This window comes from Tarenaya hassleriana, unplaced genomic scaffold (genome assembly GCF_000463585.1).
Source record: "Tarenaya hassleriana unplaced genomic scaffold, ASM46358v1 Cleome10, whole genome shotgun sequence".
NCBI lineage: Eukaryota > Viridiplantae > Streptophyta > Magnoliopsida > Brassicales > Cleomaceae > Tarenaya > Tarenaya hassleriana.
The window spans coordinates 639,712-661,301 of NW_010960188.1; the positions used below are offsets into that span (position 1 = coordinate 639,712).

The following is a 21,590-nucleotide window of genomic DNA, read 5'->3' on the forward strand; positions in this document are numbered from 1 at the left end:
CAGCAGGCTAAAGAAGCTTCTAAATCGCCGAGAAGGATCCATCTGTTTACTAAGGCCCGGTTTAAAATGGGCCTATAAAGGCCCATTGAAGCCCACCGATGGACATAGTCTCCACCGTTCGTGTTGTTCACGCGCTTGGGGTTAGTGAGAGTGGTCGCGTGATTTATCCATTCTTCTTCCGAACTTCTCTCTTAGTCTCCTGGGATCTCCTTCTAATTGGCCAACACAAAAATAAATCATCAATGACAATGGCTCCATGATTTCCGCCCTGTCAACCAGATATTTTAGTTCCCTACAACGAAGATCACCCTTAGGATGAGATCGGGACCGTTGATTTCACGATTTAGCGGGACCCACAGAATGTAATGGCTCAGATTTCGTAGCTTTGACTTTAGTTCGCCGGCTCTGATTGTAATTTTTTTGGTTTGGACAGAAAATCTGATGAGGGATCAGTAGCGAAAAAACGGAAGAACGAAAAGGAAGCGGAGAGGTTTCCCTTTTGCCGGTAGAGATCCGAGGAGGAGAGGCCGATCTGTTGTCTCTGTTTCTCTCTCTCGGAGCTTCAGTAATCTGATTCGTCGATGGGTTTGTGGGAAGCTTTTCTCAATTGGCTTCGTAGGTTAGCGCCTTCATCTCTTCTCCTTATTCTCCTTCTTCTTCTTCTTCTTCTTCTTCTTCATCATCATCATCAATTTGTTCTCTACATTCGTTTTGGGTTTTTCACATACTTCTTCTGGATTTTTTTGTCCACGAAATTTCGATTTTGAGTTTCGGTACTGATATTTGAGTTTCTTTGCCCATCCCTGCGGATTCAGTATAGCGGTCGCTGGGAAATTGTCACGATTCTACTGATTTCAATTTTCGTTTCGTAGTTTTAGGAAAAATATGGGACTTCCCCCATGAATGGAAAAAAAAAAAGGACTTCTGGTTAATCGCTCACTTCTTTTTTATGCATTTAATCGCGGGTGGAAAAGCTTTGTGATGGCATAATTCTCGGATAGCGACCAAAACAATCACCCTGAGTTCAGTCTTAATGGAGGCTTAGATTCGTGTTGTCTGATTATATGTAATGCATATTTGATTGGTTTGTGAATCTAATCGAACACTGTTTGCAACAAGGGTCTAAACCTTAGAGCGAAGTGCAGATCAATGCCTTGAACACAGTAGGCTTCTGCTTAAATTCATAGCATGTTGGGTTTGTTCTTTGGTAGTTTTAGAGCAATGGTTCCTGCGGGAGAGACCACTGATGTGAAATGTTGTAGCTATTTCCGGTTGTATTGTGCCTGTTTGTCTGAGTAAAGATGGCTTAGGATAGGATGGCATCAGTCTCTGGCTGTGATGACACCAAAAGCAACAAAGTTACAATTTTTAAGTTTTTTATGTGGCCATGAAATCAAGGATTACGATTTGGTTATCGAGTTTTGGTTATGGCTATATGTCTCTGCAATTCATATAGTCGAAGATGTTTGGGTCGTATGAGGAAAAAGGAGATTATGTTATCTTGCAACGAAGGTTTTTAATTCTAGGCACCAGGGAGAAGAGGGGAACTCTACTCTTACATCACTGGTTCTGTTCAACCTGGGTTTTACTTGAACATTGCAACACACGGCAGGAAAGAATGTGACAGATCTTTCAAGTGAATTAGGTGTACCCATGATGAGAGTTATGATGAACATCTTTTGTCCGTAGAACCTCAGATAGCTTGTTTCGGTCAAGTGCTGTGGATGGTGCATATATGTGTAAAACGAGTTCTTCTACAAAACCCGATCTCCCGAACAATTGCTTGTGTATACAGTCTGCTTATATTTGTAGGCGTATCTTTGACCCGGAAAAGCCATTTGCTTCTGTAGCTTTGAGGGTATTTGTGTTTGCCTATCAGCATGGGCTCACTTGTTTGGTTATGCTTTGTTGTAGCCTCTTTTTCAAGCAAGAAATGGAGCTTTCTTTGATAGGACTTCAGAATGCAGGGAAGACATCACTTGTAAACGTTGTCGCAGTAAGTGTGCTTCCTATAAACTGTTACATAAAAATCCGGTAGATGATTCGGTTTGAGACATGCCAAAACTCAGACTGATGACTGATCCTCACCTCTTTTGTCTTGTTCAGACTGGCGGATACAGTGAGGACATGATCCCTACAGTAAGTGTTACTTATCTCATAAAAAAACTTCTCTTCTTTGGATCTCTCTCAGAGGAAAAAGAAAAAGGATGGTCAATTGTCATACACTCGTAGGTTGGATTCAACATGAGGAAAGTGACAAAGGGAAACGTTACAATAAAACTATGGGATCTTGGTGGTCAACCCAGGTTCCGCAGTATGTGGGAGCGCTACTGCCGTGCTGTTTCTGCAATTGTGTAAGTATCCTAAACATCATCAATGTCTCAAAACTTTTAGTTTCCAAATCTTCAAACAAAAAAGCATTTCATGTCCTAAGTGTTTTTTCAGCTTATGGACCCTTCAAAAGATTTACTTTTTGGAACCCGTTTTTTTCAGATATGTGGTCGATGCTGCTGATCATGACAACCTAAGTGTCTCAAGAAGCGAGCTCCATGACTTGTTGAGCAAACCTTCACTCAGTGGAATCCCTCTCCTGGTCCTTGGGAACAAGATTGATAAGCCTGGAGCTCTGTCCAAAGATTCCTTGACTGAGGAGATGTGAGATTCCTCAAAATATATGTTTCTCTCCTCTCCAAACAAGGCAAAACTGTCCAAATCTGTAACACAATATTCGTGTATTGTTTTTTTTTTTTTTTATTGCAGGGGGCTGAAGTCGATTACAGATAGGGAAGTGTGCTGCTTCATGATCTCTTGCAAGAACTCCACAAACATTGATCAAGTCATCGATTGGCTCGTAAAGCACTCCAAATCTAAGAGCTAAACTGCAAAAAAAAAGGGAAGAAGAAGAAGAACAGAGCTATCTTCTTCATCTTCTCGGTCGTGATGTGGCTGCCTTGTGATGAAAGAACACTTTTTCATGTGAAACATGACTTGTCTTTGTTTTCCTCTGATTCTTTCTTGCCTCTTTTCTGTCTGCTGCTGTTAATTCTCTGTATATTAAATGGATCGTTTCTCTTAACGCTATGAAAAGGACCTTTGGGGTTGAATCTATAAGTTTGTCCCAATTTTGAAAAGAACAAAAAGAATGTGGGGGTGAACTATTAAATATCATGAATCAAAGAAACTCTAATTGCTTCATTAATAATATGATCTAAGGTCTTATTCCTCATGACATAAGTTTCAAGATCGGACAAAGAAGTACATACATGTAGTGTAACGTAAGGCCCCAGCAGAGCATCCACCAAAGACAGGACAGGACAGCATAATCCAAACTGTTGGACGTGCAAGCTGGGGGGATTTACACAGTTACTAACCACACCAAACAAAAAATTTAATGACCAGCAGTTTCGCCATATCGCCAGATGCAAGATTGAAAAACTCAATGATCCAATTTCGAGACAAGGGGGTGTTTTATAAAATGAGAATACCTTGATGATGGCTATAGCTCTGTTGCAGTGAAATGGGCCATGAAGGCTTTTCCCCTTTTTTTTACCATGCATGAGTACGCATCCTATACTTCAAAGCTTTCATCGCTGCCTTTGCAAAAATCTGGGCGGCTTCGGCTTCGGCTTCAGCTTTCTCTGCCTCTCTTGCTGCCTCTTCAGCCTCGGCAATTGCGAATTCAGCCTCTGCTACTGCTCTCGCAGCCGCTACAGCAGCCTCTTGGGCGGTCATGCCCTTTATCTTAAATAGCTCCCCTTCAACCTGGGATTTACTCAGATTTTTTACACCATTCTCTTCCACATTTGGTGTATCTTCCCTGTTTCCTTCCAAGAGTAGTTGAGGAGACCTCTGTCTTGCTCCTGTTGTCACTGAACCTGAAGCGATCCTGTATTTGTGCTTTGTCTGAAAGTATGAACAGAGACAATGATGAACTCAAACTAAGCTCTGTTTCCAGAAGAAAAAGATCGATTTCGTAAAAAAAAACGTCTGACCTTAATTAATGTGCCAATCGATGTCAGATGCTTTAGCCTTACTGCCACATGCCTTTTCATATTGGGCGGCGTCCTGAAATTATCCTGAAATTTTACAGCAGCAAATTCCTTGATTATCATTATATTAATTAAATGGTGCAATCATCCACTGTAAGGTGAATCATGGAAGAAATATAGACAGGACTGCTAAAGCACCTCTATATACAGAAAGATTGATGTTCTGTCAGAACCGCGCGGTTCCTTCAGGCTGGTGATGGCCTCTAAGATGATCTTATCCAAGCTACAAGAATAGAAGACAGCTCAAAACTGTCTTTATGTACTTAATCAAAGATAATTCTTTGTGAGATGCTTGAAGCTAGATCTTAATATGCATGATACTTAACAAATATGCTCTCTGCAATGCATATACCAGCATGATCTTCTTGCCACAAGATATGTCATCAATCAAAGCTGAATCCTCAAACAAGAAGGATGAGATGCCAATAAGTAGCAAGGGACTAACCTTGTAATCGATCTTTTCGAAGCATCATACCGTGGTGATTCACCAGAATTTTCCGGGGGTGATGAATTTATTTTTCCTTCATCATTACCCACAGGAACAATGCTAAGAGCTGTGGAGTTGCCATCCTGCTTAGGAGTTGGTAGAGTTCTTTTAAGCGCGAGTTTGGCCTTCTTCCTAGACCCCCATAATGCCGTCACGCTTATATTTCTCCATTTGTCCTGTTATGCAATAAATTATCAAAATTAAATTTCCTTCTACTTCAAAAGATTAGCCAACAAAGTTGAGAGTCAAGGGGGATCAAAAACTAGAAATCACTAGTAAAATCAGACATTTCCACGAGGAGATTATAATGGAAATTTCAATTGGTTCTTGTCCCAAACTCTATTCGATACCTTGAGATCCACATTCGAACGGGATCTTAGAACTGAACTAAATTCAGAATCTGAGAGAATCGTACGCCACTTTCCAGTTCCATGCTTAAGCACTCCAGCTTTAAGGGCCGCTTCTTCTTCAGCTGTCCACTTCTGCTTGGGGGCACCCATCAACAGTTATCAACAAGACTCCAGAAACAAAAAGTTCTAGCAAGTTGAATTCTTTTCTCTGCAAACAGATAGAGCACTGAAAAACCTTAGAATTGTGAAATGGATGAAGCAAATAAAACGATCACATCAATAAATTAGCACATGCCCAACCATTGGAGATCAAACGCTACGAAATCTTTGGCATAAAAATCAGAGAATTTGACTTAAACCACGTCCATTGGACAATCCATTATGATCCACAAGAACCGATGGTGTTCTACGGAGCCTGATCATCTACTTTGATTAGTTTCATAATTGCGAATGAAAACGTAGAACAACGACAACCATGAAAATCAATTCAACCCAGAAGAATATAATCGACGCCTCAAACAGATCAGAAGAGTGAGAAAATTATGTCCGGACAAGCTCAATTCAAGAAACAACGACAGATATAAGCGGTTAGAATATCAAATCCGAAGTCTTCACGAACCAAGTGCATCAACGACGTAGAAAATCAACAGACAAAAAAGCAAATTTCTGCCAGCGATCAAAATCATAAATAAAATCAGCCGCGACGAAGACATCGCCTCATCAAAATCAAACAGCAAGATCGAAGAAATTCCGATATCGGAATCCACAGAAAATGAACCCTGGAAATGAGGAAGAAGCATGCCTGATCAAGCGGAATCGAACGGGAGTTTCCGAGATAGACACTTGCCGATGAAGCTGAATTCGCATCTGTGCAGTGTCATGGATCAAATTTGAATCTCAGAATTTCGCAGAACCGACGAAGAAAGACCGGAGAGTAGAAGAAAGAATTTCCATAGAAATGAGGAAAAAAAAATACGACCTTTGATTTTTGGTTAATCTTCGCAGGACATAGCTACTGCTAAAGAGTTGAGGGAGCTGCTGCTGAACCCCTTAAGTTTCCCAATATTACGAATTGCACCTCTAAGTCTCCTCAATTTCATTATTTCCCATACGTTTTTTCATCAAAGCAAAGAACACTCGCAGTCATTTAGTTCATAATCCAAATGTAATATTTTCTAATGACTTTGAAACTATTCAAATAAAGACAATAATTTATATAATTTATAATTTACAACCATTTTTTGTATGATATACTTCATCTTTAATATTTCAAACAAATTTGATTATAAATTAACTAAACAATATCATTTAGATACTCTCTTATATTTCACTGAAAAACTTAAAAATTTGCATTTTTATAATTTTTTATACTGTAAAATATAATAATATAATCTGAGTTATATAACAGTGAATAGGTAGAAAGATCCATATTTATATATGTACATAATATTTGTCAGTATATAATTTATAATTTTATTTGATTCATTTTTTATGTTAAAAATCAACAAAAATAAAAGAATTATTGTGGGTGATGTGGAAAAATTGGAGGACAATTAAGGAATTCTTGTGAATGTTTGGACCAATAGGCGAAATTATAAAACTTTGCCGGCTGATTTGGTATTTCTCTGTTTTATTTTTTTTTCCCCCATTCATTGTGTTCTCGAATCACACGAAATCGGAGCTCAGAGGTATTTTTCCCTTTCCGACGAAGATGGCGATGCGTACAACTCAAGGGATTGGCCGTCTCGTCGGCTCTCTCCGCCGCGTGAGTCGGCCTCTCTCCACCGACGCGGTGGTCGAAGCGGAGGTCAAGCGTGGTGAAATCGGTATGGTCTCAGGGATTCCTCAGGAACACCTTGTCCGTAAGGTAAGCATTCTCGTTCTTCGTTCTGTTCTGTTTGTAGTTCGGTAATTAGGGTTTCTGCTGGTCGACCGGTGCAAAAGCCCAAACCGTGATGGGGAATTCGTTGTTGTCGGCGAGACTGAGCTTGATTACGTTCATTGTATTTTCCTGTATTGTGTTCCGATTCGATCCAACAAATGCATTTAGTTGATTGAGATGGTGACCGAAAATGTTCTGCTTGCATGGATTTGGGGTAACAGGTTATAATCTACTCGCCGGCAAGAACTGCTACCCAGCAAGGATCTGGAAAAGTTGGAAAATGGAAGATCAACTTCGTGTCTACCCAAAAGTATGTAATGTCTACTTCGGAATTTTCAAGTTCTCGTTTTGTTCCTATGAGATAATCTTGTGTTTTCTTGTCGATAACATAAACATTTTGGAGTGGAACATGATAACCAGGATTGTTTTTGCTTTACCTATGGAAATCCCATCTAAACATATGCAATTTCTCTTTGATGTAGCATCTTCATCAACTCATTTATTGACACCTAAAGAAATTATCGCTTTTAGCTGCTCTTCTTGTTCTTCATGTGAGCATTTCTTTCGGTTATTTTGAAAGGGTTGTCTTTGGTAATGGGGATTTCTTCTGTTGGATAAGAGTTTATCATCAGTCGATTGTTTTGTATTTGGTAAAGTCCTCACCGTCTTTAGCTTTGAGTGTTAATATCGATTTTGTGGTTTGTAGGTGGGAAAATCCACTGATGGGCTGGACTTCCACAGGGGATCCCTATGCCAATGTTGGCGACTCTGCCCTTTATTTTGATTCCGAGGAAGGAGCAAAGACATTTGCAGAGCGGCATGGCTGGGATTATGTGGTAAGTCATTTCCTTCATTGCATTTATCCTTGGTCACCTTCGCATTTGGTTGTCCTGTGCATATCTCGGATGGCAGTTGATCCATTTTCGACTTCTGAATCATCCATTGTTCTTTTTGAGAGCCCTTGGTACAATTCCGAGTTGTTTTGCTACTTCCTCTACTAAAAAACAGCTTGCTTAACTCATCTCAGGTCAAGAAGCGCCAGACTCCGGTATTGAAGGTTAGTAAGCTCCTTGAGATAATTTTATTGCTTAAAATTATTTGAGGTGTCTTTTTTCCCGATCGCTAAATGGGTGTGATTATACTGATGGATGGAAATCACGACCTTTGGGATTTTTACATGTGGTAGCAAAACTGTCGACGAAATCCGTAGGAACGCTTGAAAGGCATTCTATAGTTTAAGGAGTGTCTCATTGACCTTAAATATACTGCCATGGCTTTCATGCCATGGTTGATCCACCACCACGGAGTCTCATTAACCGGGATCTTCTTGTATAGTATCCCTCTCTCTCTCTCTCTCTCTCTCTCTCTCTCTCTCTCTCTCTCCTGTATGAGAATTCATCTGTTATGGTTTCAGGTGAAGTCATACGCAGACAACTTCAAGTGGAAAGGTGTTCCTCAAACCCCGAACTGATCGGTGAGGAGCAAGCAGCACATAAGACTTGTTTCTTTGGTTATTTAGCTTCTGCCATCTGCTGTTGAACCATTATTCATTGTGTGAGGAATAGTTTTTTTTTTCCATCTCAATAATATGATGACGAAAATCTGTGATCTTAATGGGCCTACTAACAGATAGCCCAATAATGTTCTGTACACAACTTCGGCCCACTGGATTTTGATTTTCTATTTAAATAGATCAATACCAAAGAAAATCATATATTATTTACATAACCGAAGAAACATAATACGAAACAATCTGATAAACAACTGTTTTTATCAGACAAAACTCTATACCGTTGATGGAGAAGTGAAGTATTCTGTCCACGTTGGATTCATATCAGACTAGGTTTGATCTTCTTATATAATACGTGTATGGAAACAGCTCATCAAATATGATATATATATATATATATATAATATGTTATTAACGATGTTTAGAAATGGTGCATTCATGCGTGCAGTGTCTAGATATTAGGGTTTCAGCAAAGATTCAGAATCCGTTGCTCCCAATGCGAATTTCGGATTCCATATTTCCGTGTCCCAAAAGGGCAGCTTTAAATACGACTCTATAATACGTATAAAAAGGCAATATTACAAATTTACCAAAAAAAAATATTATTAAAACACCATTCACGATGAATAACAGCATTTATTAATTTGGTCTATTGCATGGACCAAAAACGGAAATTATGTTATTGCATGTCTACATGTAGCTGTGTTGTGTTCATAAACTGTTTACGATTAATACATATAATTAAATTTATTCGGTCAATGACTTTGTAATTATGAAAGAGATCCGACCAAGTGAGCTGCCAAACGCAATTGAAAAATGGACTACTTTTTCTTTTATTTTGTTTTTCCTCGTTTAAAAATAATATTTTTTTTTACAAGAGAATATAAAAAGTTAAAATATATTCATCTTCCACTAAATAAGGTGAAACCAATGAAAAATGAAAAGAAAAAAGTGCTTATGATTGATTATTCAATAGTAATGAAGACACTTTTTGTTGAAGGGACGACCATTTCCATTTCCATAGATAACTAACGCTATAAATATATTTAACATATTCAAGTTAAAGGAACGACAATAATGATGGGTGATTGATTACGTGCGACCAACCAGCCATGTAAATTAGTTCAATTAAAGAATTGAAAAATATAATTTTTTTTTAAAAATATATATAACTTTGATTGATTTCCATGCAGTTCATATCATCTAAGGCGTTGATTGTCGTGAAAACATCTTAGATTTCGAACTTATTTCGCCATTTATCGATTTACATTTCTTTTTGGGTTTCTTGTTGCCAAGTTATTAATTGGCGCCCGAGAATCTATACATCACTTTTATAAAAGAGTTCATGAGATTTCGACTTCGGGGATGCTGTGCAAGGATGGTCTCCACGCGCCACCCCTTCCGCCGCCGTACCGCCTCCGATACCCGCCGGCGCCGGCAAGGATTCCGGTGGACCCTCCGTCGTCTACTCCGTTTCTTTCCACCTAGGTTTTTTTATATCATTTTTTTTAAGAGAGAAAAAGAAACAAAAGAAGAGACACCTCAGTAGTTGCGGAGTAGTACAGTATAACTTCATGCAAAACTATTTCATATAAAACGTGAAATATGTATATATGCAGGTGATTGGATCTAACGGACGAACATTATAATTATAGCGATGGTGAAATAAAGTAAATTTAGCTTTTAATTAAAACAAAAGCTAAAGAGGACATGCACGATTAACCAAAACACTCGCCATGTCGGATTCCTCTGTCGGGTTCGGATCCGGGTTTGCCCGACCCGATTCGTCGCTCTTCTTCTTCTTCAGCTCAAGCCCTCCTCCTTCGCTCAACAGCTTCCCCAGCTTTACACATTTCTTCGCCGCAAATTCGTTCAGAACCTCTGCATTTATCCCAACAATAAAGATCCGATTTTTAGAGGGAAAAAAAAAAGCGATAATTTTTGTTTCATCTGAGATTTGCGTGATGAGGAAAAGGACCTTCGAAGCTGACGAGACGGTAGACGTGTCCGAGGAGGAGAGTGTCGTCGGGTCTGAGAAGCTTGAGATGCTTCAATGGCGAACCGTTGTCGTTCCTCAAGGTGGGCGACGTGACAACCATGGCTACGTAGTGACCAGGGTGCGAGCCCATGACGTCACTCGCGGTCACCGACCAGTATACCCTCTCAACCCTCTTCTCCGCCGGGTTGTGAATCACGACCGTCGCCGTCTCCGCCGCTTGGCAATTCCCCATTTCCGTTCTGTAAACTCGATCAGAAGGAAGGATCCGAGAAATGGAGAGAAGGAAGAAAATCACGTACGTTAATGGAAAAAGTGGGTGTGATTATACTGATGGATGGAAATCACGACCTTTGGGATTTTTACATGTGGTAGAACCCCGAGGGGAAAATATCTATGATTTAATTTTAAAATAAAGAAATTGGAAAAAAGATGGTCGAAATATAGAAACTTGGGAAATGGAATCATATATATACATATAAATCTCTGTTATTTGAATTATTTTTAATGTTTTTTCTTTAAATAAAATGAAATAATAAAGGAATGAAGTAGATTGCGCCGGAGATTTATGTGTGCATCCTCTGTGGAAGCGTGTGAAGTCTGCAAACAGAGGTGTGTGGGGCCCATGAAGGGTGATATTAAATCTCATATTTATTTTTTACTTATGACCACACAATAAAATCATACGAATTTATGACCGCGAGAAAGGCCATCGGGATGTGAATCCAAGTAAGCGATGTCTCAGACCATATCATTTAACGTATACTATCCTACGTATTTGTACGGTTCGAGTGTTTTTGAAATTTGGAATGTCATAGAATTATGATCATTACAACATATAAACATAATACGTACACGTGTCACATAAAACGTGATAAAATAAATTGAACAAAGACACGAAATCGTAGTTGCGAATGAAAAGCACAATAAATACGGGTGCAAAAACACTAAACACGAGAGATTTTGGTGGAGACCCATTTTCTAGATGCGTGTCAAAACGGTTCATTCATCATTGATGATGTCTTTCTTAATATCGTGTCTTTGTTGGACAGAACTCCACTATGTATGTATACATGTTCATGTGTATATATGTATATATGCCTGTGTGTGGGTCCGCGTGCATGTATGGGCCCAATATATGAGGTGTCCAGCTCGACTAAGCCCTCCTTTTTCAGATTTGATGCGGCAATTGGGCTTTTATTAAATGGGTAGGTCCAATTGTTGGCGGGTTGTATCTAAACCCAATCCATTAACATAGTAGAATTCATTGGTTGGGTTTCAGTTGAGCCCATTAAGTTATTGGGCTTCCAATCAACGACAAGGCCCAAATAACAGAGACCAGATTCTGAGATCAACACGCATCAATTGGCTCACACACTGCAAAGGCAGAGGCTGTGATGAATGAGAAGTGTCTTTCCCGGTTTCCCCCGTCAAATCAAAGCATTGAAGCTGGTTTTTTGCCACTTTTCCAATCTCCGCTTCTTCCTTTTCGCCACCCGATGCTTTGAATCTTCAAGATCGTAATCTGTGAAGGAGATTTCAGCACACTGAAAGTTCAAATGAGAGGGCTGTTCAGTTCTAAGGCAAGCGTTGTTTGATTTGACGACATTTGCAAAAGGAGCAAAGGTGGGGGAAACTAAAAAAGTTTCTGAACACAGAAACATCTTCTTGAAAGGGAAACGTAGAAAGACACCTAATCTTGAGTTTCCGAGATCAAGGGTTGAACCGGTTTGGAGCTCCCTTTGGCCATCTTCTTCGCCACCCTCCTCTTCTTCACTCTGCCCATCTTATCTCTGCCGCAAAATTTCTCTGCAAAACAGATTTCGGATGGATAGCTACATTAGAAACAATCGAAAACCCTAGAATCTAGTTGTGTAAGGGACAAAAGATGCAACTTGACTCAGTACTCACACATCAGAAACATATCATACCCTTTTGAGGACACCTTGTTTTAGGTAAAACAATCGTCTTGGTGCGAAAATTTTGAAATAATTTGCTCAAAGATGATACCTTTGTTCTCTGGGGCATTTCCTCGAACACATTGTTCTCCGCTTCCACCCCCGCCGATTTCAGAGTCACTATGCGTATCTGCGACTGTTCTCCGAGTTTCAGCCGTTGTTGACGGCAGCAAAGGTCCGATCAGCTTCCCTCGGCGGACCGCCTCCTCTTTGAGCATCTTCTTCCTCAACCTCTTCCTCTGCGCTCGGCTCGGTTTTTGTGCCGTATTCAATTCGTCTCCAACGCCATCCTCGTATTCGTCTTCGCTATCTGACGAACCGATGCTCACGTAATCTTCTCAAAATTCGACGGAACAACATAACTTCGACTGTCACTTCCTCGGAAAATTCAAGAAACAATTCAACGAAATCTCAATATCCCATCACCGTACCTGGATCTAAGAATGTTACGTCGAGCGGTTTGTCGTCTACCACCGGCTAAAAATTGAAACCCCGATTAACAGTGACGTAAAGTGTTAACAATTCGGAACAAGGAAATCAAATCGGATAGAAGAAGAGCAAACAGAATCGGATATGGGAGATACCGGTGGCGGAGAAGACGGAGGAGGATAGAGAGTGCGAAGAAGGGCTTCGTGGAACTCTCGCCGTTTTTCTTCCCGGCGCTTCATCGGAAAGTTTTAGCCTTTCAGGGTCGATTGCCAAGATCGCAACTTTAGGGTGGGGCTTTCTGATATTTTCTTTTAAACCCCAAACGTTTATGATATTCCTACAACTGCCTCGAAAATCTTTAATTGATCATTTTTTATTTTGTGATTAGATATGCAACGTGCTAAATTACTAGTAACGATCCAAATAATCTGTTAATATTATACTAACCGGAACCGTGCTTGCGTCAAAATATTATTATTATTATTATTATTATTATTATTATTATTATTATTATTATTATTATTATTATTATTATTATTATTATCTCGTCTACATATAGATGTTAAGTACCCTATTTTCAAATACGATTTTATATTTTATGTTAATGTCTTGCAATAACTCAAAATGAATGATATTTTAAAGATATCAACCTCCTAACTAACATAAAATATTAAAGATCGAAGTATTACAGTCGATGTCATCCATTTATCTAGTTACAGAAGTTATCTAATATTTTATTTGTTTTTATTATAAATATCGCTTCCCCGCGTATTAAAGAATGTAATAAATTATTCAAATATCGCAAATATAATTGTATTAAAATTGTAAAGCCGACATCTCAACAGTCACGAATATCATAATAAATAGCCATATTTTATGATTTATAAAAAAAATAATAGGATCGAGAGATTCCGAGTTGGACAGAGCACCTAAGTCCGATCATATAAAATAGAGGACTTGCAAGTTCCAAATATGCATAATCTCAAGACGACCACGTCGTCACGCTACACGACAAAAACTCTTGTTCCTGTCTTACTTACGTCTGACGTGTAAATTTTGTATAATATCCACTTGCATTGGAAACACATTTATTTATCACGAGCACGACATTGACCAATATATACACATATACACACGCTTATACACGGACTATGAGATGGTAGGTGATTAAATTGTATGATGTATGCTTACATACATGCACATCCCCCGGAAGCTAATTATAGGGTTGACCCAAATATTATCATCCCCACTATTAAGCTTGAATTTCAAACCTACCTTTTAATCTACGACGGTTATTGAATAAGAAAAATAAGGAAAAAGCAATAGATAAGCTGAAAATAGAAAAATAAGAATTTACTAAAATTTCTATTAATATTATTTGTCAAACCTGTCATATACACACTGTAAAATCCACATTTCTTGTAACAATAGAGGGGAAAATAAGAAAATAAGGGACTAATCATATCATATGATTATATATTCTTAAAAATACAATGTTTAAAGTCTTCTTCGACGAACTCGCAAGGCTTATCCTCATCGATCCGTCCCATCATTGTGCTGCCACAATTCATCCGGAGATCCAACGGTGACGGTCGTCTCGTCTTACCGGCCGTTGTTCCGCCACGTGTACGAGCGGATGCAGCCCGGAGGAGTTCCCGGAATTCTTCCTCGCCGCCACGTCGGTGTCTCGATGACGTCATCACCAGCGAGTTAAAGGTGAAGCTACGTGGCAAAGCCGTGGGGGTTTCGCTGACTTGGTAGCCTCCGGCGGGAAGACCGAACCCTCCGCTGCCACCGTGGACGAATCCGGCGGAGAATGACGTCATGCTCCGGATGTATGCGTCACGCGCCATGACCAAGATCCGGAACGGGGCTTTCACGATTAGCCTTGTGAAGCCTCTCTGTTTCTTGCTGTTAACTCTTTCTCTCATGATTCTGTTCTGAAAAATATATAAATATATATATGTGTATGTGTGTATATGTATATATAACAAACAAAACACCACTTTATATGAGATTCTGTGTCTATGAGATGAGAAGGAGATAGAGGAAGAAGATGCTCGAGGAGACAAGAGAGTATAGAAGAGAAGATGCCGCCCATGGACTTTATGGGTTTTATTTATAAATAATTTATTTATTTTACTAAAAATGGATATTTTAAATTTTCCGGTTGGATGTTTACAGGTTGCGGGTTATTGTATTTGAGTGTATTCCTTAAAAAAGTCAAAATATGTGGTTTCAAACCATAACCTATGGGTCGTTCAGCAGTTTCAAAATTCACAAAACAAACTTAGATTATGCAACAATCAATCTCATCTCAGTTACAAAAATATTCAGGGATCTCTATGTTAATCCTGATTTTATTATCATGATAATGTATAATAATGATCTTATATTTGTCATATGCGAACTAAATGTTTGAAAATTTTCATATTATTCACTAGGAAAAAAGAAGCAAAAATTAACACAAATGTGCATTTATCCATTTATTTATTTGTATGGCGTAATTATGTTTTGATAGTGACAATATTGGTCAAAATGCCCATTAACCGGGTTAGCGCATAAAATAAAATAAAATAAATAAATGGATAAATAATCAAAATAAAAGCGAAATATTAGTGATAAGATTTATAGAAATTGGATATTTTTCAGAGTGTCGTCGTTGAAACGTAACAAGCTTTTTCTTTGGATAAAGAAAAAGGGCACCAAAGGATGACTCAGATTTCATTGAAAGGATAGCGATTGCAATTGATCGAGATTGTTTCATATATATATATATATATATTATTGTATTAAATTCTTATAAAAAAATATTTAAATAAATTAATCATCGCAAGTTGTGGTATCACATCACATCCACGCCCAAAAAAAAAACCAGCATATTTATCTTAAACGCAGACGGGAAATAAGCGAACATATTATAATGTGAGAAACTTAACAATTAGCATTCGCACACGTATATCACACATATGTAAAGACAGACATGAATTAAATAGCCACCATATATTTTAATTTGGTAAAAGTCGGACCAATTCATAACAATTATATAACGATTTGTTAAATGGGAGACACTGCGAGTCCGTGAATTCAGTGGGGCCCATTAGTTATTCAATGTGTCGGCCCATTTAATTATACCCAACAAATATTAAGCCCAATAAACTACGTAAAAGCCCATAACTGGAAAGAGTATGGAAAATCATCTTCATTGTCTTGTCCCCTCTTCTTGGCTCAGGATTTCTGACATTCTTTCGGGTTTCTCTCATCTAATCTGTTATCTCGTTAAAGGCCTTGCGATAATGTCAATGATCCAAATTCACATATGTGCGCGTGGCTTTGCGTATTTGTCACATGTTGATGTGAAAGCTTCGAGATTTCTGCTTGCGCACAATCGTCGTTTTCTCGTCAGGGGAAGAACCGAGAGATGAGCCTGGGTTCAGGCCCAATTGATATGAACGGGAAGATGGGCTGGGTTGAATCTGAATCTATTAGGCTTTTAAGGCCCAATTTATATGAATGCGGTTGCAAACGACGTCGTATCATCTTTCGTGGTATATAAGAGAATAAGAGATGTATCCACAGGCTGTTTTGACGTGTGAAAAGGTCAGGTTCGCAACTTGCGAGGGATCCAGAAATGGCGTGGCTTGCGAGATCGATTGCGAACTCTCTCAAGCTCGATGAGGATGAGGATGATGAAAATGGTGAAAATCAACGGACTAAGACCACCTCCGGTGAGAAACAACCGCCGTCGCCGTTGCAATCTCAGTCTCCCCGAGGTGTGAAGGAGGACCTCTCTGAGCTTACCAAGACTTTGAGAAGCCAATTCTGGGGCGTGGCCTCCTTCCTCGCACCTCCTCCTACTTCTTCGGATCGTCCGGATCATGTGGAGGAGAATCGGACTTCTTCGGATCTCGAGGGAGGAGAAGAGGATCTGATAGCTGGGATCAGGAACGACTTCGCGGAGATTGGCGGGAGATTCAAGACGGGGATCTCGAAGATCTCCGGAAACATCGCGGTGTCGGAGTTCACAAAGATCGCCTCGAATTTCCTGCAGTTGGGATCGGAGGATGCAAATCTGAATGAATATAGTGTTGGAGATGTTGTCGGTGTGACAGAGGAAGTGGTCGCCTTTGCAAGGGATATCGCGATGCATCCTGAGACTTGGTTGGATTTCCCCTTGCCTGACGAGGACGACAACTTCGATGGTAAGATTCATCGCGATTCATCTGAACCTCTAACCAGATCTTGCTGACTTTGTTAGTTTATGAAAATGGAGTAACTGATCTCTGGGTAGCGTTTGCAGCGTACATCCAACTTCAGTTCATTCGATTTCGTGACTTTTCGTTGTGGTAACAAAGGGTGTTTTCAGTGTTAGCCTACTGGTTGTGTGTGAAATAGATCTTTCGTTGATCGATGGAGTCCTCTTTTTTTTGGTCTTGACATTCATCTCGCATGGTGTTGTCTGATTTGAGCTCTGTTCTTCTAGAAATGTTGTGTCTGTGTATTCTTCCCAATAGTTTTGGATGCTGTTATTGGAATGATCTCATAACCATGGCGCCTTGGGAAAATAGATGTTCATCATTCTGAAACTTACTTCCTTGTACTTTGTTTTTCATCAAGTATCTCTGCAACTCAAATTTTTTTTTTCAGACTTTGAATTGAATGATGCTCAACAAGAACATGCTCTGGTTGTGGAAAGACTGGCACCGGCAATAGCAGCTTTGAGGGTTGAACTTTGCCCAGCTTACATGAGTGAAGGTTGCTTCTGGAGGATATACTTTGTACTTCTGCATCCTAAAATCAGTAAACACGATGCCTTGCTTCTTTCAACTCCTCAGGTAACAACCTTTACTGTTCTTTGCCTCTGTTCTCAAGTTTATAGTTTTCACATTCTCAAGCCCACCCTCGTAAGATGTGAGTCATACCCATTGAGGAGATCCTCTTGTCATCCGTATTAATCCGAATCTATTACTTATTGCTTCTTTTGAATAGAGGGAAAATATGATCTTGTGTCTAATATCACTTGATTGAGATTTAGCTCTTAATCTTCCCCTGCAATTCTAGGCTGTAACTCCGATTTCCCATTGCTAACTTTTGTGTCTATGTGCATGAAGGTGCTCGAAGCAAGGGCGTTGTTATCCCACGAACTGCAGAAAAGAAGCAAGGCAACGGCAGAGAATTCAGGAACTGCTGTCGAGGAAGCTCCAGAGAATGTGGAAAAGCTGTCTGGGGATTCTAAACCAGTCGCATCTGAGACAGTTCCAATCAAAACCATTACTGCAGAAACAACCCATTACGTGGAGACGGAGAAGCACCCAGTTTATAGCAAGGAAATACAGTTTGTGGACAAGTCCGTCATCGAGGAAAAACCCACAGTGATGCATGATGGTAAGCCAATGGACCACCCATCGGTTGCTTCATATGGGGTTACAGACATTGAAGTCGAGGACGAGGCAGATGATTGGCTGAAAGATGAAGAGGAAGACATTTCCCGATCCATCAGGACAGGCGGAACCACCATGCCGCTCGGATACGATGAAGATGTGTCGTTCAGTGATCTAGAGGAAGAAGACGACGAGGACGGAGGAGATGTGCCCGTAAGTTACAAGAAGGTGGGATCAAGCGAGAAAGAACAAGAAATCAAATGAGATGGCTTGACATGACACCTATCCTTTTCAGATCGTTGAATGCTTTATTTAGATGCGTTTCCGACATGGATCTTCCCGGCAAGAATCAAAGAACCGCTGTGAATAGTTCTGTATACGGTTTCATTGGACGTTGAATGGTTGTATATAAGTAGACGTATGATGAAGATGATGCTGGCCTCGTTTCATTTCTGTATTCCCGTCCGACGAATCTTTGTGTGCTTCCCAAATTATAAAAATCGTACCTTTTCCTTCCCAGATGGATTTTATCTTTCGGATGGAACTCCATAAGCTTATTATTTACCACGTGGAAATAATGTACAAGAGAGCCCTAACAAAATGACATAACTTTTTTTTTCACGATTTTATGGAGGTGAAGTTGCCGGACAATCTCTCTAGCTGCGACCACAACAAGCTCCCGATCGAGAACTTGGCCTTTTCTTGTCGGTTCACTTCACTGTTTCCGACACCAGAAGATGAAGCCATCTTCATCGTCCAACCCGCCAGCGATTTTGTCGCCGCCGGCATGACCGATCCGCCCAATTGCTGTATCAAAGACTTCACGGCCTTTGAGTCAGCATCCTGACCCGTCATGTCCACGACTTGGATGGATCCAACCGTGGTCTCGCCCCCGGTGTTGAACTCTGCTCTCGTAATGGACAGACCGTTTTCTCTCACGGCTCGTGTTATGTCCGATATAACTCCCATCCTGTCCTTTGTACGGACCTTCAGCTCCACTCCCTGCAATCATATATATATATATATATATGATCGTTGTTTTCCGTATCATTGCTTATCTCGAATACCGATAAAATGATCGCTACAAGAAATGGGTATTACTCGTGAAGTTCGTCGCTCTATCGCAGCGATCAAACATTGCATCAACCGTTGTCTCTCGCTCTCTGTATCCAACGTACTTCCATTCTTCTGCCTTATGAAATACTCCTGCATGCATGCATGCATATTTCAACCCAATTCTCTTACTAAAAAACAAAACCAAAAGTATTATTATTTCAATAATTTTGTCCCGATCGAATCTTTTTCTTTACCTGGTCGGCCATCGGGCCGTTAGATCCGACCGCTGCATGAAAAACGACGTAGTTCAACTCCGTGAACGCGCACACAGTGTCGAACAACAGTTTCGGTCTATCTCTACACCTGACGTTAACCATGGAGTACCCTTTCTCCTTGCACGCCTCCCCCGCCACGTGTACCTTCCCGCAGCCGCAGCCACGGCGGTCGCAGCCACGGCACTTCTCGTAGTCACGGTCACCGTGCATGATCTGGTGGAGCCGCCGCTCAGTGTGGGTCCAACCGGCCAGAGCTCCCGGCGGAGCCACCACCTTCACCGTCCTCGTCTCGCCTTCCGCGTGATGGGCCTCGACCACGTTCTCTAGCTGTTCCTTGACGAGGCCCAGTTGGTTGATGCCCCCCCCGCCGATCCCTTCTTCGACGTAGATAACCATTGCGGCTCGGTCGTGATGTGTCCACGCCATGGCTGCTGTCACGTGGCATCCCAAATCGGACAGCGCGGCAGAGATTTCGGAGAGCAGACCGGGCCGGTCCGTTCCGGTTATCTCGAACGCCGTGTGTTGCGTGGACACGTGTCGTTGTTGCGCTTCCCGGTTTAGATTGCTCTGCATCTCCTTCGTTATCCCTCCCGTTCTACTCGCGCAAATCGCCTGCGATTAAATAAATAATTATGTACATATCTAATAAGCCGGTCCAACAAATAACGAAATTAGTATTGAAATAAACGATTATGAAATTGTAACGGGGGAAAGAGAAATGCACTTGTTGAATGTAGAGAATAAGGCTTCGATCGGTGAGCTTGTTCCCGAGCTGATCCGTCACGTGGAAAACTGGAAAAGACAAGGCCAAAGTTTATCAATCCATTGAATGTTACATCTATATAAATGGTTATAAACTTAAATTAAATCACACGAAACCCACCGTCCATGAACCATCCACCGTCCGAGGAGATGTATGACTTAGAGATAACGAGATCGAGATCGGCTAGAACTTGGACCATGTCCAGTAGTACCCCGTACTTGTTCACGCTGTCCACCTGTTCAATAAAATTCAATCTTTTATAACCATTAAAATCTTACATTCACATTAATGTTTTCGTGCTTTTGGTTACAGCAACAAAAAATAAATGAGAAATCGTTTTTGCTTTGGTGGCTATGGCGGCCATTATAAAAACAGTTGACGCTTCTAATATCCAAAATATCGGAACATATAATAAAATACATCACGGGTCCGTGGATATGTGGAGTTTTGTGGCGTACACATAAATATCCACCACCCAACTTGTGATATATTTAAATATTAAATTTAAAAAAAAAACGCAATTATGAATAACCCCGTTAGTGATTAATTAGCAAACAATCATATCATTGAGTTTTGACCGACCTTAACAAGTGTGCATTTTGGATCTGAGTCATTGTCTATACAGACCCTGTAAAAAACACAACAACAACAACAATAATAATAATAATAATAATAATGATAATGATAATAACAACAACAATAATAATAATAATAAACCTGGGAGGATGAATTCTGTCGATGAGTGATTGGAGCTCTGAATCAAAGTGAGGATGATAATAAGTCATCTCCATCATCTTCTCTATATATTCACAATCCGTTAATCGTATTAGCGTCTATATCAAGATGAAGAAGAAGATCAATAACCGGTGGATTTACGGCTATTTATAGTATTAGTACATAATTAAATCACACGCGGAAAACGATATTTAAACAAGTCCACGACAAAACCACGTTTTTTTTTAATATATAAATGCCGTGTTAATAAGACAGATAATAATATCATAAGCCCCCGGATCTAATTAATTATAAAATTAAATATAATAAAATATTGACCACGCCGACTTGAAATTCAAATCAAATACGATGTTTTTTCTTGGCTTTCTGGGTTTTCTTGTTCTTGAATTTCAAGTTATAACAAAATCGTTAGCGATTTTGTTGGTTCCTTTTTCAAATTGGGTTTTTTACTAATTTAAGTGCGGATAATGAAATTTCCTCATCCGATCGATTAAACACGGAGAAAGAACCTCGCATTGACGAGAGAATTGAAAAAAAAAATGTTTTTTTTTTATATGAACAGAAGAAACGAAACAGTAATCAATCAACCATAGAATTCAAATCAAGGAAAAGAAAAAACATAAAGAAAAAAAAACAAGAATTTATCAGTTTGAGTTCGAAGCCATGTGGAAGAATACGATCGAACAGAACAATTCACCAACTATATATATATATATATA

The 21,590-nt window shown here is 39.8% G+C and overlaps 7 protein-coding genes across 11 annotated transcripts in view; 3 read left to right on the top strand and 4 right to left on the bottom strand.

Annotated features, from left to right (window-relative positions):
- The first annotated feature begins 283 nt into the window (after positions 1-283).
- LOC104827644 (ADP-ribosylation factor-like protein 8A) lies at positions 284-3,103 on the top strand. Its single transcript, XM_010560852.2, has 7 exons — positions 284-362; positions 434-619; positions 1,915-1,996; positions 2,107-2,139; positions 2,233-2,354; positions 2,494-2,655; positions 2,761-3,103. Exons 2-7 carry the CDS (start codon positions 582-584, stop codon positions 2,876-2,878), a joined length of 555 nt encoding a protein of 184 aa, XP_010559154.1. The 5' UTR covers positions 284-362; positions 434-581; the 3' UTR covers positions 2,879-3,103.
- A 69-nt stretch (positions 3,104-3,172) lies between these two features.
- On the bottom strand, positions 3,173-5,850 carry LOC104827648 (telomere repeat-binding factor 2-like). Of its 2 annotated transcripts, XR_773932.2 has the most exons (7): positions 5,689-5,850; positions 4,887-5,094; positions 4,495-4,712; positions 4,188-4,272; positions 3,993-4,076; positions 3,486-3,903; positions 3,173-3,345 (listed from the first exon to the last, which is right to left on the bottom strand). XR_773932.2 is itself a non-coding variant. In XM_010560865.2 (6 exons), exons 2-6 carry the CDS (start codon positions 5,034-5,036, stop codon positions 3,547-3,549), a joined length of 894 nt encoding a protein of 297 aa, XP_010559167.1. In that variant the 5' UTR covers positions 5,037-5,094; positions 5,689-5,850; the 3' UTR covers positions 3,175-3,546. The 2 variants fall into 2 exon arrangements, 1 of the variants encoding a protein (XP_010559167.1); XM_010560865.2 differs by having other exon boundaries at positions 3,175-3,903.
- Positions 5,851-6,537: 687 nt separating this feature from the next.
- Positions 6,538-8,451, top strand: LOC104827660 (NADH dehydrogenase [ubiquinone] iron-sulfur protein 4, mitochondrial-like). Its single transcript, XM_010560880.2, has 5 exons — positions 6,538-6,753; positions 6,990-7,078; positions 7,475-7,604; positions 7,796-7,825; positions 8,183-8,451. Exons 1-5 carry the CDS (start codon positions 6,598-6,600, stop codon positions 8,237-8,239), a joined length of 462 nt encoding a protein of 153 aa, XP_010559182.1. The 5' UTR covers positions 6,538-6,597; the 3' UTR covers positions 8,240-8,451.
- A 1,042-nt stretch (positions 8,452-9,493) lies between these two features.
- LOC104827670 lies at positions 9,494-10,748 on the bottom strand. The gene is made up of 3 exons (XM_010560891.2): positions 10,257-10,748; positions 10,014-10,159; positions 9,494-9,762 (listed from the first exon to the last, which is right to left on the bottom strand). The coding sequence occupies exons 1-3, from the start codon at positions 10,507-10,509 to the stop codon at positions 9,622-9,624; spliced, it is 540 nt and encodes a 179-aa protein (XP_010559193.1). The 5' UTR covers positions 10,510-10,748; the 3' UTR covers positions 9,494-9,621.
- A 707-nt stretch (positions 10,749-11,455) lies between these two features.
- Positions 11,456-12,967, bottom strand: LOC104827677. 3 transcript variants are annotated; one of them, XM_010560902.2, is made up of 5 exons: positions 12,817-12,966; positions 12,664-12,709; positions 12,285-12,566; positions 11,968-12,083; positions 11,456-11,821 (listed from the first exon to the last, which is right to left on the bottom strand). In XM_010560902.2, the coding sequence occupies exons 1-4, from the start codon at positions 12,898-12,900 to the stop codon at positions 11,968-11,970; spliced, it is 528 nt and encodes a 175-aa protein (XP_010559204.1). In that variant the 5' UTR covers positions 12,901-12,966; the 3' UTR covers positions 11,456-11,821. The 3 variants fall into 3 exon arrangements, 2 of the variants coding, with proteins under 2 accessions (XP_010559204.1, XP_010559209.1); XR_002023632.1 differs by lacking the exon at positions 12,664-12,709 and having other exon boundaries at positions 12,285-12,606; XM_010560907.2 differs by lacking the exon at positions 11,456-11,821 and having other exon boundaries at positions 11,823-12,083; positions 12,817-12,967.
- Positions 12,968-16,239: 3,272 nt separating this feature from the next.
- LOC104827707 lies at positions 16,240-18,499 on the top strand. Its single transcript, XM_010560934.2, has 3 exons — positions 16,240-16,863; positions 17,309-17,496; positions 17,773-18,499. Exons 1-3 carry the CDS (start codon positions 16,293-16,295, stop codon positions 18,304-18,306), a joined length of 1,293 nt encoding a protein of 430 aa, XP_010559236.1. The 5' UTR covers positions 16,240-16,292; the 3' UTR covers positions 18,307-18,499.
- The window catches only part of LOC104827695 (ACT domain-containing protein ACR1), a 3,732-nt gene continuing 578 nt past the window's right edge, over positions 18,437-21,590 (bottom strand). The window contains exons 2-8 of one of the 2 annotated variants that reach the window (XM_010560918.2): positions 20,854-20,935; positions 20,719-20,764; positions 20,257-20,371; positions 20,098-20,165; positions 19,353-19,985; positions 19,144-19,248; positions 18,437-19,044 (exon numbers count right to left, since the gene is read on the bottom strand). In XM_010560918.2, the coding sequence (XP_010559220.1) occupies positions 18,661-19,044; positions 19,144-19,248; positions 19,353-19,985; positions 20,098-20,165; positions 20,257-20,371; positions 20,719-20,764; positions 20,854-20,930 (1,428 nt within the window). In that variant the 5' untranslated portion in view covers positions 20,931-20,935 and the 3' untranslated portion in view covers positions 18,437-18,660. Of the gene's footprint in view, positions 19,045-19,143; positions 19,249-19,352; positions 19,986-20,097; positions 20,166-20,256; positions 20,372-20,718; positions 20,765-20,853; positions 20,970-21,590 lie in introns of both variants that reach the window. The other variant, XM_010560924.2, reaches the window with a different exon arrangement.